Below are 18380 nucleotides of genomic sequence, written 5' to 3' on the forward strand. Positions count from 1 at the left end.
TACCAGAGAAATTGTTCAGGAAAACTGGGGAGCTGCCTGAAGTGGGCTCTCCCAGCTCCACCCAGGCAGAAGTCGGGTCACAGCCCTGCCCACCATGGAGTGTGGCCCCTGCCTGGCCCCATCTGACGGGAAGGGCTGACAAGAACACCCGGAAGCTGCACAACGCAGCAATTCTTGAGCTGATGGGCAGGTGAGCAGGCAGAACGGGTGGCCCCCAGAGCAAAGTCAGTAGCACCTGTTCAGCCAGTGAACCTGGGGCGCAGGCTGACTCGAGTCAAGATCACAAAGAGCACCAGTGGCCTTGGAGATACTTAGCTGATGAGCTCGGGTCAGGAAACGAACTCACAGCCTCACTTGTTGCTGAAGACAGTGTTCAGCCTGCCTGACCAGGCAGCCTCAGCAGAGCACACCGCGGGCTGTGGAGCCAACCCAACAGCCCTGCTGACAGTGGCACTTGAATGGAGAACAAGGCCTGTGTCTCTCCCTGTCTGCAGATTCACATGTATAGAGAACAAAGTAGCGGTTACCAGTGGGGAGAGGGAAGGCGGAAGAACAATACAGGGGTAGGGGTTCCAACTACTAGGTATAAAATAAGCTACAACGATATATTATTGTTCAACAAGGGAAATACAGTCAATGTTTTACAATAACTATAAATGGAGTATAACCTTTAACATTTTTGAATCACTATACTGTACACCTGTCACTTACATAATACTGTTCAGCCAACTATACTTCAACTACAAACATATATATATGTATCAAGACTGGTTCAAGAAGAAACAAAGCCTGAATAGACCAATTGCTAGTAAGAACACTGAATCAGCAACCAAATGCAGTGAAGTAAAGCACAGGACCCAGATGGCTTCACCAGTAACTTTGCTGAACAACAAAAACAAAATCAAAGTAGAGGAAATGCTTCCAAACTCACTTTACAAGGCCAGCATCACCCTAACACTAAAGATAGAAAATATCAGTACCAGGAAACAGAAAACTACCAATCAATATCTCTGGTGAATAGAGATGCAAAAATTCTCAATAAAATACTAGCAGATCAAAGTCAGTAGCACAGTAGAAGGATGATCATGATTAGGCAGGATTTATAGCTGGGATGCAAGGATGCCTCAATACATGTAAGTCAATTAATGTAGTACATCACATTAACAGAACGAAAAGAAAAAAACTCATATCTCAATAAATGGAGGAAAAGTATGTGACAAATTCAACACTTGTTCTTGATAAAAATTCTTAACAAATTATAAGAATTATATCTCAGCATAATAAAGGCCATATATGACAAGCCCACTACTAATATGATACTCAACTGTGATAGGTTGGAACCTTTTCTCTAAGATCAAGAATAAGACAGGTGCTCACTCTCACCACTCCTGTTCAATACAGCACGGAAAGTCCTTGCCAGAGCAATCAGGCAAGAAAAGAAAAGGCATCCAAACTAGAAAGGAAGAAGTGAAAACTGTCTATTTGCAGACGACATGATTTTATATACAGAAAATCCCAAAGACTTCAACCAAAAAACTGTTAGCTATCACCGAATTGGGTAGAGTTAGAGAACCTAACATTAACATACAAAAATTAGTAGCATTTCTATACACTAAAAAATTATCTGAAAAAGAAAGAAAACAATCTCATTTACAATAGCATCAAAACAATAATATACTTAGCAATAAAGTTAACCAAAGAAATGAAAAAACTTCTACTCTGAAAGATACAAGATACTAATAAAGAAATCAAAGAAGACATAAGTAAGTGGAAGGTATACAGTGTTCATGGATTGGAAGAATATTGCTAAAATGTCCACATTTATCCAAAGCCATCTACAGATTCAATGCAATCACTGTTAAGATTCCAATGGTATTTTTAAAATTCTCTCTTTTTTTTTGAAGTATATTTGAGTTACAATGTTGTATTCGTTTTTGCTATACCTAATGGCATTTTTTTTAAACAAAAGCAGAAAGAAACAATCTTAAATTTTATATTGAATGGCAAAAAAACCCGTTACCCAAAGCAATCCTCGAGAAGAACAGCAAAAAGCAGGAGGCATCGCACATTCCTGACTTCAAGCTAATACTATATAGTAACTAAAGGGGCTTCTCAGGTGGCTCAGTGGTAGAAAATCTACCAGACAATGCAGGAGCCACAAGAGACTTAGGTTCAATTCCTGGGTGAGGAAGATCCCCTAGAGAAGAACTGGCAACCCACTCCAACATTCTTGCCTGGGAAATCCCATGGACAGAGGAGGCTGGTGGGTCATGAAGAGTCAGACATCACTGAGGATGCACATACTCACATAGTAATTAACACAGTATGGTCGTGGCATAGAAACAAAGAATCAGTGGAACAGTTTTGAGCCAGAAATAAATCCACGCATATAAAGTCAAAACTAATATTTGACAAGGGAGTCAAAAACATTCCGTGGGAAAACACAGCCTCTTCAACAAATGGTCCTGAGATAACTAATCACATATAAAAGAATGAGACTAGACCCCTATCCTCACAAAAATCAATTTGAAATGGATTTAAAAATGTAAGATGTGAAACCATGAAACCCTTAAAAGAAAACACTGAAAGTGAGCTCCTCAATATAGGTCTTGGCAATGATTTTTTTGGATATGACACCTAAGCACAAGCAACAAAATAACAGATAAAATAAGTGACAGGACATCAAACTGCAAAGCTTCTGCACCGCAAAGGAAACAATCATTAAGTGAAAAGAACACCTACAGAATGGGAAAAAAATTATTTGCACTAAGAGGTTAATATCCAAAATATATAGAGAACTCATTCAACTTGTTAACAAAAGACACAAATAACCAAAGTAAAAAATGGGCAAAAGACCTGAATAGACATTTTTCCAAAGAAAATATATGAAAGGCCAAAAGTACATGTTCAACATGACTAGTCACTAGAGAAATGCAAATCAAAACCTCAATGAGCTAACACCTCATACCCATTAGAATGATGGGTACTAGGATTGTAAACTGGTATAGCCACTATGGGATAAAGGATGGAGGATCATCAAAAAATTTAAAATAGAACTATTATATGATACAGCAATTCCATTTCTGGGGATATATCTCAAGGAAATTAAAATACTAACTCAAAAAGATATCTGCATTCTCATGTTTATAGCAGCATGTATTTATAATATCTAAGACATGAAAATAACCTCAGTGTCCAATGATGTCCATTATTCATCAATGGATAAAGAAGTTGTGAGGGGTGTGTATGTGTGTGTATGTAATAATCCTCAAAAAAAGAAACTCATAGAGAAAAGAGGTCAGATTTGTGGTTACTGGTGGTGGAGGTGGAGTTGGCGGGGGTTGGGGGTGGTAAGGAGAATTGGATTAAAGTAGTCAAAAGGTACAAACTTCTAGTTAAAAAGTACCAGGCATTTGATGTATATATAGGATGAGGACTAAAGGCAACACTGCTGTAGAATATATATGAAAGCTGTTTAACAGAGCAACCAAAGAGTTCTCATTACCAAAAAAAAAAGAAATTCTTTTTTGGCTTTTTCTTTTCACTGTATCTATATGAGGTGATGGCGATTTAAACTTGTTGCAGGAATATCTTCGCCATATTTATGTCAAATCTTTATGCTGTACACATTAAACTTATACATATGTTAAACTGTACCCCAATAAAACCAGAAAACCAGAAAAGAAAAATGAGGCAGATTTAATATATGTGTATGTGAGTATACACACATATATATATTGCGCATATATCCACAAGGATATGTAAAGAGCACCAAAATACATTTTCAGTGAAAAAAACATGAAGCAATGTGTATGGTACACCTTCACTTGTAGTTAGAGAGTAAAAAAATATACACATATATAACCATGTGCATGTAGAGATGATTTCTTAACAGAGATTACTTCTTGGGAAGAGGGTTACAAAGGATAGCATAGAAGGGATACTGGTGTTTCATTACATACCTCTCTGTATTATTTGAACTTTCAGGCCTTTTTTAGTGCTTCTATTATTTTTTCAGTGGAAAGTTATGATTTTAAATATCAACTTGAAATTCGTATAATAATTGTTCTATCTAAATGGGCAGTTTTTAGGAACACTACAAAATGTACTCTCTGCAATGGTTTAAACTTTGCCTTTCAATCACAGATCTTCTAATTTCATTGTAAATCTTTGTCTACCAAAAATGATTAAAAAAAGAAACTTGTAAATAACAAAATCTAGCCAATTTCTTAAATTATTCTGCAATAAAAAATTAACAGGATCTCAATAAATATTTATTTTACAATCAGTTCCTTTTTTCAACATTAGAAATCTTTCATTTCTGCAACATTCAGTAACAGACATAAGGATAATGTTTTAAATAAATATGGTTTACCATACTAAAACCTTTTGACACACAAAAAGTTTAAAAATATGATTTAGACTCATCGGCTTTCAGACCTGAGAGTGGCCTCAGAATCATTTCGTTTAATTCCACAAATGAAGCAACCGAAGTCTGAGCATTTAGAGGACTCAGAGCAACAGAGCAGGGGAAGAAGCGAGCTGAACTCCTGGTTTGACTTCTATTACTCTGTCTTAGTTAACTTCATTCTTTCATTAAGACACAAAGCAGGTAGGTGAGGCAAACATGCCTTCTGGATTTGAGTTTCGGCGGCCGGGGGGGGGGGGGGGGGGGGGGGATGGGGAAGTAAAAGAGCAGAAAAACATTTAGAGCAGAGACCTAGCCTCTAGAATAACGTATGGCAGGGAAAGATTCAGAAAAAGGAATCTACCTGGCCAACACTGCACAGCTCAGTTCTCATTCTGAATAAACTAGGAAGGGTAGAGAAGACAAGGCTGAATCAATTCTTTCTTCTGAAACTGATTTCCAGTGGAGGACGATATTATTATTTTATCAACAAGAAACAAATACCTACTTGAAGGCAGCTTTCAGGTGAAAGGAATCTGAATGCCAGTTTCTCATAAGAAAAAATAACAAAAGAGAAAGAAGTCTATTCAAACTTTCTTTGAGAGCGCTATAATATTCAGGCTACTCAAATCATTTCCCCAGATCTTAAGAAATTTTTTAAAAGCGAGAGAAAGTAAACTTAATAGTTTCATTATGTTTTTCTGACAAGGTTATTCACTCTGTGCCAATTTAATGTTAAAACAGAGCTGGATTTAACGTATTAAAAATGTGTGCCCTACAATTTACTGGAGTACTTGTAATAATTATGTACATGCTGTTACACTTATGATCTTTTCTTAAAGCTTAGTAGATAATTTCCCATTTAGTGATTCAGGATACTTACAACAGCTAGCAACACTTCGGTATCTGCTTTACGACAGAGTTGATTGTGGCTCTGACTCATCTCTACCACATCCTTAGATCATGAAAGCAACCTCCACTGTAAGTCTTTCTTACAAGGGATGGGAGAGAACTGGTGTCTTAGGCCCCTACTGGAGGCCAGTTCCAGGCCCAGTGAACAATGGTGCAGTTAGTTGGGCAGTCATTAATAGAAACTGCAAACTGGGGAAACTGCTAATGAAGCTGATAACAATGAACCACTGATATTCAGTCAGTGATTCTCAAAGAGTGGTTCAGGGACCCTAAAGATCTGAGACACTTTCAGGAGTCTGCAAGGTCAGAACTACTTTATGATACAATATTGCTTGCTATTTTCACTCACCATCATGAATGTATGGTGGAGTTTTCAAAAGGCTATATAACAGGTAAAATTACATAACAAATGAAACGTCAACACTTATTGCTTAATGCAACAAATGAACATTTTCCAAATGAGTAATGTACGGTAATACAAAATCATTCATGGATAAAACATTCATTCAAAGGAGAAGATCAAGGGATTTTAATGTGACAGAGTATGAAAAGTTCTCTGATATGATTTTAGATTCCACATTGCAACAAACCTTTGAGACCACCACTTACCAAGTTTTAATATAGTATCAAAGAATATCCAGTTAATCTGAAAAGCTTTTAAATATTCTTCTATTTTCTAACTCCTATAGACATCTGTGTGAGGCTGAATTTTCTTGTACTTATCAACCACAACAACATATCGAAGCAGACTGAATGTGGAAGCAGCTATGAGGACCCAGCTGTCCTCTATTAAGCCTAACACCGAAGAAATTTGTGAACATATAAAATGATGCCACTCTTGACCCAATTTATTTTGGTTTAGAGAATAGATGTTTTTCATTCAAAGATTTTATGATACCATGTAGTAAGTTTTTATTAATTTTAAATAAATTAAGAAATATGTTTAAATGTTCTCAATTTTAATTTCTAATATGGTAAATATCAATAGATATACCCACATAAACAAAACTCCTGTGGTACTGGGGGGTGTGCAATAATTTTTAAGAGTATAAAAGGGTCTTAAAAACAAAAACTTTGAGAATTGCTACATTATATAACTATTAATATTTTATAAATGTTAGCACCTTAATAGGTTTTTTTTGCAGCTTTTTACAGTTTGTTGCAGTTTTATTTAAATATTAATTATATGTATATAACTATTAATATGAAAATAAATATATTTAAACGGGGCTGATACTTTGACAGGACTCTATTCAACAATCTTTCTGAAGTAAAAGCCAAAATGAAGGTATAAAGCCAACTGTAAATAAAGAAAGAAACATGCAGCCTGATTTAGCTGTCTGCCCTTTTGGACAGAGTTCAAATTTAACCAATTTTAAATTTAACAAATTTAACCCTGTCAAGCAGCTCTTTATCCCAAGCATACATATGGCCTAGGACCCAGCAGACCATATCACACAAGGTTGGCAAGAAGCAACTGCCATGGGTGACTGTCCCGACTCATACATTTTTTGGTTCTGTCTAAGCATCTATCTACTTCTAAGCCACTGTACTCTTAAGTTACCTAAGACTATGCGTTCTATACTTACACTATGCATTCTGTCACTTTCACCAACTAACAAAATAAACCTGTAAACAACCTATAGAGGGTGCAGAGATAAGTTTTTCACAGCTCAACTATTTAGAGGTAACCTTGAAGAATGCTTTCTTTTTCCTCCCCTAAAAAGAAAATGTAACACAAGGGGAATAAGAATTGTGGCTTAAAATCCCTTCCAGGATGAGGCAGTCTACAAATAAACAAATCTGCGTGTCACAAATTCCAGTTGAAGGACTCTTAAAATGCTGTGTGTTAGTAGCTCAGTTATTTCTGATTCTTTGAGACTCCATGGACTGTGTAGCCTGCCAGGCTCTTCTGTCCTTGGAACTCTCCAGGCAAGAATACTGGAGTGGGTTGTCATTTCCTACCAGAGGATCTTCCCAACGCAGGGATTGAACCCAGATTTCCTGCACTGCAGGTAATCTGCTTTACCATCTGAGCTACTAGGCTATACCAAACAAAAACAAAAAACACCAGTCATCCTTAGTAGAGAATGGCACAAAACTTAAAGTCAGCACTACAAGGATTTTACTGCAATTTCAAGGGACACTCAGGACTTCGATTTTAGTTCATTTGCAAAATGAAACACCACAATAGTTCTTAGACGCCTCCCTTACCCTTACAGTCAGTGGTACTGAGGTGGGAAGAAAAAAGATTAAGTGAAATTTGAAAAACTGAATGAGGCCTGAAACAAAAAAACGAACAACTACCTGGCAAAGAATCCGCCTGCAGTGCAGGAGACCCCAGTTCAATTCCTGCGTTGGGAAGATCCCCTGGAGAAGGGAAAGGCTACCCACTCCAGTATTCTAGCCTAGAGAATTCCAACTGTATAGACCACGAGATCGCAAAGAGTTGGACACGACTGAGCAACTTTCACTTTAAAAACAAAGCATAAGATGAGCGGAATCACTCTACCATAGTCACATATATAAGGTTTACGACGTAGTCTATAATGAAAAGAATGTAGTGTCAGCAGAGGAAAAGACATATACATCAGAAGAAGAGACCAAAGAATCCAGAAATAGACCCACAAAAATATGCCCAACTGATTTTGGACAAAAGTGCCAAATTCAGTGAAGGAAGAATAGCCTTTTCAACAAATGGTACTAGAACAACTGGGCACTACATTGGCAGGGAAAAAAAAATAGAAATGCATTTCAACCTAAACCTCACAACTTAAATAAAAACCAACTCAACATGAATCATGAACTTTAAAGTAAAACATAAAACTGTAAACCTTTTGGATAAAATATAGTAGAAAATCTTTAAGTCTACAGGCAAAGGGTGACAGGGATAGGCAAAGAATTCTTAGACCTGACACCAAAAAGCACAATCCATAAAAGAAAAATCTGACAAATTTGACCACATCAAATTTTAAAAACTCCCTGAAAGACTCTGTAAGAGGATGAAAAGACAAGCTACACAGTGAGAAAATATCTGCAAACCATGTATCTGACAAAGTACCTGTATCTATTATATATAAAGAACTATCAAAAATCAACAGTAAAAGAACAAACAATTTGAAATATAGGCAAAAAACAAACAAATGAACAGGATCTACTAATGGCAATAAGCATTTAAAAAGATGCTCAACATCATAAGCCATTAGGAATAATATTAACACTAAGAGATATCGCTACATACCTATAGGAATGGCTAGAATTTTAAAAAGCGGTTAACACCAAATGCTGACAAGGATGTGGAGAAAGTGAATCACTTATACATTGCTGGTAAAAATGTAAAATGGTACTACTACTTTACAAAAGAAAATGGCAGTTTCTTACAAAACCAAATGTGCTTATCAAACAATTCATCAAGTGAACTTTCATTCATATAACCCAGAGAAATGAAAACTAATGTTCACACAAAAACCTGTTCATGAATAGCCATAGACCCAAGGACTGCAGCCTACAAGGCTCCCCTGTCCATGGACTTCTCCAGGCAAGAATACTGGATTGGGTTGCCATTCCCATCTCAAGGAGATGTCTTGAGACATCCTCAGGTCTCCTGAATTGCACAGATTCTTTACTGTCTGAGCCACCAAAGAAGCCAGTAGCTTCATTAGTTAATACTAAAAACTGGAAACAACCCAAATGTCCTTCAACAGGATATACCATAACACTCTTGATATCCATGTCATGGAATACTACTTGGGAATAAAAAAGGAACAAACTATTGATACATGCAACAACTCTGATGGAGCTCAAGGGAAAAAAATGAAATCTGCCAACCTTGAAAGGTTAAATACTAGAAGATTCTGTTTATATTACATTCTTAAAATAACAAAATTATAGAAATGGTGAACAGATCAGTGGATGCCACAGGTCAGAGTGCTAGGGAAAGCAGGAAGGTCACTATCCCTATAAAAGTTGGAAACACACGGGAGCCTGTGATGGAACTGTTCTAGATCTTGACCACAGTGATGGGCATGTGAATATGCACGTGATGAAACTGCACAGAACTAAATACACACACACATACACACTCAAACACAAATGAGCCCATGTAACACTGGTTAAGTCTGAGTAAGATGGATGAGCTGTATCACTGTATCACTGTATCACTCCCAATTTCCTGATTATAATATTATATTTGTCTATGTGCTTCCCTGGTGGTTCAACAGTAAAGAATCCACCTGCAATGCAGGAGACCCAGGTTCAGTCCCCAGGTTAGGCAGATTCCTTGGAGAAGGAAATGACAATCGATTCCAATATTCTTGTCTGGGATAATCTCATGGACAGAGAAGCCTGGTGCACTACGGTCCACGGAGCTGCAAAAGTGACTAAACAACAACATATTGTAGTCTGCTTATGCTCTGTGTTACCCCTGGGGAAAATGGATGGAGGGTATATGGGATCTATTTTTTTTTAACTGCATGTAAATCTACAATTGACACCATTTTCTTTTAAAATTTCTTATTCCAGTAAGAAAAACCTAAATATTGAGAACACTATACAAAAGACCTGAAGCTTCCCTGAGGGCCCAGCAGGTAAAGAATCTGCCTGAAAGGCAGGAGACACAGGAGATGCAGGTTCAATCCCTTGGTCAGGAAGATCCCCTGCAGGAGGAAATGGCAACCCACTCCAGTATTCCTGCCTGGAGAATCCCATGGACGGAAGACCTTGGAGGTCTACACAGCACGGGGTCACAAAGAGTCGGACGTGACTGAGTGACTAATACTTTCACTTTCACAGACTTATCACAGACGACTGATTTCCATGCACTCAAGTGGGTAGCCACATAATTCAACTCCATCTACAACACAGAATCCACAGATTTGTTCAAGTTTTCCTTTCTTCCTTCTCTTTCTTTCCTCCTCTATCATTCCTACAACCCCCTTCATAACAGGCTATGAGAGAGAACTGCAGTATACGTGTGTGGGGTGTGTGTGTACATGTGTGTGCACTACAATTCCATCTTCTCTCTAGTTTTACAGAAATACACACAGAGGTGTGGGTTGTTTTTAACCATACTTAATAATCAACCTTCTGTGCTCTTGGTTCCTAATTTTAAAACCCACATGGTCACATTTTGTACTTCGCTTTAAAAGTAAACGTCAGCTATTCATGACAATAGATGCTTCTATCCCCTACCCTCACCCCACTACATAGGTAGGTAAATGGTCCTACAAAAAAAGTTTTCATATGTTTGCTCTGCAGTTTGACTTGATCACTGGTAGAACCTATGCAATAAGATATCTTCTGTATAACTGAAGCAAAAGTTAATGATTGCTAATTTTGGAGAATAAGCTAAGTTCTTTTTCTGGCCACTGATATATACTCTATTTAATAAGCCACTCTCTTTGGGCAGGGCATTGGTATATAGAGTCTGGTATATTATATAGACTAAGAAGTACTATTTATATACCAGGTACTAAAAACACCTAATTAATACATTGCAGAAAAGCTATTTTATAGTTCTGACTTTCCCTTGTTCAAAGAATTTTTACAGCAAACATTATTCTCATACTTTTCCCCAACTTTTGCTTTCTAAACAGATTATATATATATATATATATACATATATGGTAGCATTTAATATATGTTCTCCATAAACAGTCATGGGCTAGTACTCTTTTTCTTTAATTTCAAGAAAAAAATTTTTTGTAAGATCTGCTGTATTCTCAGACTATTAACTCAGCATCATTCCACCCACTTTTCACATCAAGTCTTATTTGAGGGAGTAGAAGCACACCCTGCCCCAAAATATATCTTTCACAAATGTTCAAAGAAATAAAAACAGAAATTATTCATGTGGCATTTCTTACACAATGGCCCCAAATGTCAGTTTTATATACTATAGCTCTTATAGTATCATTTTCAATTTTAAAGAAACAATCACATAATCAAACAGTGTATTTCCCCCAAATAGCTAAGATTTTGGGAACTAAACATCTATCATCTTGTGGCCCATTAATGTATACAGTCTTTCACATCTTGCTCTTAAAGATAAAATCTTAAATTTTTCCTAATCTCTTACTCAGAAAGATACTTAAAAAAAAAAATCAGATTTCATTTTCAAGCAAATGCTGAACTGCAATAAGCAGTCTTAAAAGTGCACATCAAATGCCCAATAAAAAACAACACAAAACAGCACAATTAGAAACTGTGGGAATTTTACCTTAATTCTTCTCTCTGTGTCATCTAATTTTAACTCGGCAGAAGCGAGTTTCTTTGCTAAATCAACTCGTTCAGGTAGGTGTTTAGCTTCAGAGATCTTTTTCAGTTTCTGTAAGGAAATTTTTGTCCTAAGTAGTTCGCCTTCTGTCTCCTTCACTCTTTTTTCAGACACTCGTTCTTTCTCTTGAGATTTTCTTAAGCGGTCTTTGAGTGCTGCAATCTCATTGTTATGACGAGCAATAAGTTGTGAGATTTCGTTTTCTGTGTCTTCATACTTATTTAGGGCTTTCTCCTGCCTGTACTGAAGCCTTTTCAAAGCCTTATTTTCTTTTAGCAGCTCGGCTAACTTGACCTGGAGTTCCGTTACTTCGTTCTGCAATTCATTGATTTTTAGCTGTCTTGCGCAAAGAACCTGTTTTGTAACACGATCAGGATCTTTTTGAAGTGGCTGCCTATTGAGGCTCTGCGAGCGAAATCCTGCTCGGACTCCCTTTCTGTTTGGTGGGCCCTTAGGGCTTGGTTTCCTAGGGGCTGAAAAAGAAACAGTCATAACGTAAAGTGAAAGCTGTATCAGATGTAGAATTATTGACTCATCCTAACACAAATGACTCCATAACATTCTTTAGTCATTTTGTTTCCTTTAAGGAAACTTTTTTTTTTTTTAATGATTTTACAATACTTAAATATTTGGTTTTACTTAGAGCTTTTAATATATTGTTTTTATTAAGAAAGATTTGAAATCTTTTAAGACAGTTCAAGAAACATATTCTGATCCAGCAAAACAATATCCCATGGTTTACAAGGAATTATTTTACGCTGTTTGAAAAGATGGCAACATCAGGCTCCAGCATTGTTACCTTTGCAGATAAGATGGTCACTGTCAGCATTAGCACGGTGCCTAATAAATACAAAATGTCATGATAATCAAGTCATCTGTGCCAAGATATTTGGGATCATAATTTGAAACATGGAAATGTATGGTTTTTTAAAATTAACTAGAAACCTTTCTTTCAGGAAAGATGATGACAACATGACAGAGATTTGGGACTTGGAGTTAGTACTTCACTGGTCCTTGGGCAATTCAACTTAAACCCTTTCCAGGTCTATTTTCCCTTTGGTTGTGAGGATTAACTGAAGTATGCGTATAAGACAGAAAATTCTCCAAAAATATTCTCTGTCAGTGTTAGGAACTTAATCCCACGTATCAGTGAATGAAAATGGAAAACACTTTAGCAGTACAGATGTGATTCTAAACGCTTTCTCAGAGGCTTTCTTTTGTGTGATGTTCAAATCAAAAACATCTGGCATAATTTAAGAACAAGATAAATGACTCCAGCCTAAAAAAATAAAAGCACACAAAATCTTTAAAGTGTACATATCACAACATTTCACAAAAATTTTGAATATTATTTACTCAAAGTTCATTAAATCTTGGCCTCAATATACAGAGCACCTGCCCTTTAAAAGAGGCATCTGGAAGTTTGCCATAGTTGAAAACAGCGAACTTTAATCTCCAAGGTTACTGCATTTTTTCTAGAAGGAAATGCATTCCAGAGGGGAAAAAATGAAGAAAAACTAGAAAATCCAATCTTTCCCTACCTACTTCCCGAGCCATGGATTTGATTATGTAAACAGGTAAAGAAAAACATGTTTACAATTTAACATTATAAAGTTTCATTTAAAGAGACAGAAATTTTGTAGAGGGTATATTAAATGTGTACTGGTTTGGGATGCCAGCTCTATACATGCCTAAATATTTGAAAAGAAGTAGTAATAAAAAGAAATGAAGGAAAGCCTATTAGCAACTTTGAAACTATGCTATCCAATATAGTAGTCACCAGCCACATGTGGCGGAGAAGGCAATGGCATCCCACTCCAGTACTCTTGCCTGGAAAATCCCATGGGTGGAGGAGCCTAGTGGGATCCTCAGTGGGGTCGCTAAGAGTCGGACACAACTGAATGACTTCACTTTCACTTTTCACTTTCATGCATTAGAGAAGGAAATGGCAACCCACTCCAGTGTTCTTGCCTGGAGAATCCCAGGGACGGGGGAGCCTCACAGGCTGCCATCTATGGGGTCGCACAGAGTCGGACACAACTGAAGTGACTTAGCAGCAGCAGCAGCCACATGTGGCTACTGAAAACTGAAATGTGAGTGATCCAAATTGAGTCCATAACTGAAATACACATGAGGTTTTAAACACCTAATTCAAAGAAAAAAAAGGAATGCAGAATATTCCACACACTATGATTTATACTAACTATATTTAGAAATGATAATATTTTGGATATTCTGGGTTAAATAAAAATTATTAAAATTAATTCCACCTTTCTACCTGTTTTTCTTTTTAAATGTGGCAACAAAAAATTATATTTGTGGCTTGCCATTTGTGATTTGCATAATACTTCCATTGGAGAAACTGCTCCAATTTTAAATTGGAGCATCTATCATTTCAATTTTCTTTCTTTCCTAACATACTGAGTGAACAGAGTTTTAGTGACTATATGCTATTATAGAGTATGTATTCAGCTCTTGGAATGACAGAAACTTTATACATAAAAATGGTTGTACATAAGAATAAATGTTAATCATCCCAAATCTCTGATTTTTATGTATAAAATTATATTGCTCAGCAAATAAGATTTCATGCACATGGAAACTTAATTTGAGAAGTGAAAGCCTAGATATTATACGAATCAGGTTATAAATTCTCCACTAATATTTTATTCTATGATATAGCCAGACAAAAAGGGCTTCTGCCACCAACATTTGACATCCTAAAAATCTGAACATTGTTTTCTACTATATTCTATTAACCAGAACTCAAAAAATATCTCTCACCTTTCATCTATCTCTTTCATTTTCAAAACAATCAAGATGAAATACAGGGCTAGTAACACTCAGAAGAAAGATGACTGACTGTTGTATATATCATTCTTCATCTCCCCCTTGTTAAGTTACCACCAAAAAGAGGGCGGACAAATACTGTTTTCCTTCCATCAGGTGTTAAAATTACAGTATGACTCATTAAAAAAACATGTAACAAAGATAAACTATGCATCTACCAAAAACTTAGTATGTTTATATTACTGATAAAATGAGAAACAGAATATGTACATAATATGTAATATATAAATATGTATAACCTAAATTATTATTAAATTGTATTATACATGTAACTTCTGATAGAGCACAAATTTTATTTCTGAAATAATTAGCTGAAAATGTAAAAGGAAGAACGAAGACTATGTTACCAAGTGTGAAATTCTGCAAATTCAAGTGTTCAAGGTGCTTTTTTAAATCACATTTGGTTTTTCTTTAGGTTAGTCTGAAGTGAAGTCGCTCAGTCATGTCCGACTCTTTGCGACCTCATGAACTGCAGCCGAGGCTCCTCTGTCCATGGAATCTTCCAGGCAAGAATACTGCAGTAGGTTGCCATGCCCTTCTCCAGGGGATCTTCCGGACCCAGGGATCGAACCTGGGTCTCCCACCTTGTAAGCAGATGCTTTTACCGTCTGAACCACCAGGAAAGCTCAGTTTAGTCTACAACACTGATAATTGCCAACTTAAGCCAAAAGAAATCAGTGTTTAAGGACGTTATCAGTTTGGCCCTGTTGGCTTGCACTAAAGTGCACAGACTTTAATTAAAAAGACAATGCAAAGCAGAAAACAGTATAAGTCAGGTTGAAATTTTTCTGGGCGATACTCAAACTGTTTCTCACAGCTTTTTCTCAATTATCTTCTTAAATAAAACTGCTTCTAGGTAAGAAGTGAAAAATTAAAGTATTTCTACCAATAATTCCCAAGGTATGTGAATGATTTCTTGGGAATAAAGTCATTTTCTAAGATTCAACCCTAAGGTCTATTTATTCTTAATTATGCAGCAAAAGTTTAGTATCAGATCATGCTCTCAACCACAAAATCAAAACAAGAAAATGACACTGGGATAGATTTGGAGGAAGAAACTATGAAACCTGCAGCACTGTACTTGTAGCAAAAACAAACAAAAACATACCAGCAAAAACCATATAGAAAAAAAAAAAAAGCTTGTTAAAGTTTTTTAAAGTTGTTAAAAGTGTCAACGTCCCTGGGAAGGCTGATCGAGGATTCACGAAAAGGTTGCTTTCAAAAGAAACACACATTCTTTGCAGATTTTAAAAAGGCAAATGTTACTTTTCAAAGTAAAAATTTATAAAGGCAAATGTAATCAAACCCCTGCTTCGAACTTTTCAATAGCTAACTATTTCCCCCACAGAAACAGCCACTATCTTAACACAAGATTCTAGGCATTTCATTACCTCACCCTATTCTCCTTTTCAGCTCACATACTACTTCCCGCCTTGCAATCTTACCACTCGAAGCTACTAATGTGATGGCTGTATTGTATCTATTAACCGATACCATAAAACCTCATTTTACTGATGCTGGGAAAGACTGAAGGCAAAAGGAGAAAGGGGTGGCAGAGGATGAGATGATTACACAGCATCACCAACGCAATGGACATGAATCTAAGCAAACACTGGGAGATAGTGAAGGACAGAGAAGCCTGGCGTGCTGTGGTCTATGGGTTTGCAAAGAGTCAGACACGACTCATCGAGTGAATAACAACAAATAAAACCTCATTTCCCTTAGCTTACCTATGATGTACTAGTGGTCCTTACATATTTTATTACTAACTATATACAGATTTTCTTGACTAGGGATTTATTAAGATGAAGAAGAGATTTCCAGAACATTATGCAGTCAAATATGTATTAATACCTAGCTCCAGACTAATAACATTCTAACAAGAAAAATTATTTCTAAAGATTTATGCTGTTCCATTATAACACCATTTAATAGAATACAGACTGGTGGTCCCAAATTCCATTTCTAAGCTGAGTTTGAACTTTTTCAGTAAGTAGAAGTAATTTTACCCAATCTATAAAAATGCCCCTTAACCACTTTACATCCATGCTTTTCACAACTTTCTGAAAATAAAGAAAGGTACAAATGTTTTGTGATTTTTTTTTTTTTTTTTTTTGCCTTTACAAACCCCAAGACAATCATTTATTCAGGAACAGGCGAAAACAAAAATGAGAAACCTCAGTTAAGAGTTCATTGTTCTGGATACAGTATGGCTGTGAATGTAACAAAGGATAGTAACACTGTGAACAACATTGATAAAAATATATCCTATTCTCATTCACACAGGTTTCCTTAAGCACTCAGAATGAATATTCTAGGTCTACTGGAGTCTTTTAAAGGATGCTTACCGTGATGATGCACTTGGCTATCTGAAGTTTGTTTTTTAGGATATTTTCCCTTAATACTTGCAGGCGGGGAGGGATGCACCAGCGACGACCGGCCGGAAGACTGTGGAGTAGTTCCAGAATCAGATGAAGAGTAAGACGAACAGTTTCTGCTTGTCTTACCTTCCTGATCAATGGCTGGACTTCTTTCTCTCTCCCCCATGGCTTTGCAAAATAAGTCTCTATTCACATAATTTCACAGATTCTTCTCAGAAAAATCCACAACAAGCCTGAAGAGCGATTTTTGAGTCTTCAGATCCTGGGGATGATATTCGGGTCTGGGCAATCTGTTTTCTCTCTGTATCTTTAGTTCACAATTCACAATAGCAACCAGAAGATAGGCTTTTTTCCTCTACAATTAAGGAAGAGGGAGGGAAACTCATCATATTTCATGAAATAGATTTCAAGAGTTAATTACAATGAAAGATACCAAAAGCAAAACAACATATTGCTTAGAATTTTAAAAAGAGGCCATAATTTAATTCATCTATATTTTCATACACAGTTCTCTACAGTATTTGGAGAAAAGATAGACTGTGAGAGACTAGAGAGGGAACATCTAAAGTACCTGACATACACTTGCTTCTGAATAAATGTTAACTGAATCTGACTCCCTTGAATCTTAAGATTTATAACAAACACAAATGCTAGGTGAATAATAAAGTCACCAGTTTTTGGTTTTGGTGGTGGGGGTGGGGGGAAAGGTGGTAAGGAACAAGCCTGCTAACAAAAATAAGAAAAATACCTAAGACTGACTGCATAAAAATGTAAAACTAAACCATGAGAAAAATAAATCAAATTAAGGCACTTGAAGAAAAATATTTACAACATGACAGAAAAATCATGACCATCCTTAACAATCAATAAATACCTCATATCACGCCACAAGAAAGACAGCAGGTCAAAAGATAAATGGGCAAATACATGTTAAGACCCACAGCAGGCAACAAAAATAGGCACAAAAAACATTCAACTTCACACATCATTTTTAAATCTAACAAACTTCCAAAGATTCCTCAAAATAACAATGCTTCTAAAATGACTATCAAGACAAGACTGGGGAAAAAAAAGCTGGCAAAATAGGTTAAAACTTTAATTATACTTTTAACCTTTGATCCAATAATTCTACTCCTGGATACCAAGAAAATTACCCTAAAAACAGGAGGAAAGTTATGCACAATGTTGACTGTGGCACAATTAAAAAGAAAAAAAAGTAACCTAAATGTCTAACCACTGCAAAATAAGAAATTAAGAAAAGTATTGAAAAAATCAATACAGCATAATATTATGCAGATGCCAAAAATGTTTACAAAAAGTTTAACAAGGAAGATGCTTATACTATTACAGTAGAGGAAAAATTCAAAGTGTTGTATACAATATGATCTCCACTACAGAGTCATTGAAAAATGCTGAGTACTCTCTTTAACCAAACTCAGGAACTGGAAACAAACACACACACACACACACACACACACACACACACACACACACACACACACACACACACACACACACCCCTGCAAAAACCAAGGTATACACGTACACAAAAATG

General features: G+C 36.3%; 1 protein-coding gene across 1 annotated transcript in view; it reads right to left on the reverse strand.

Annotated features, from left to right (window-relative positions):
- LCA5 (lebercilin LCA5) overlaps nt 1–16991 on the reverse strand; it is a 41335-nt gene extending 24344 nt beyond the window's left edge. Inside the window, exons 1-2 of the mRNA XM_052645991.1 lie at nt 16793–16991; nt 11538–12067 (exon numbers count right to left, since the gene is read on the reverse strand). Of these exons, the coding sequence (XP_052501951.1) occupies nt 11538–12067; nt 16793–16991 (729 nt within the window). The remainder of the gene's footprint in view (nt 1–11537; nt 12068–16792) is intronic.
- Nucleotides 16992–18380: the final 1389 nt, after the last annotated feature.

The sequence above is a fragment of the Budorcas taxicolor genome, chromosome 9, assembly GCF_023091745.1.
Source record: "Budorcas taxicolor isolate Tak-1 chromosome 9, Takin1.1, whole genome shotgun sequence".
NCBI lineage: Eukaryota > Metazoa > Chordata > Mammalia > Artiodactyla > Bovidae > Budorcas > Budorcas taxicolor.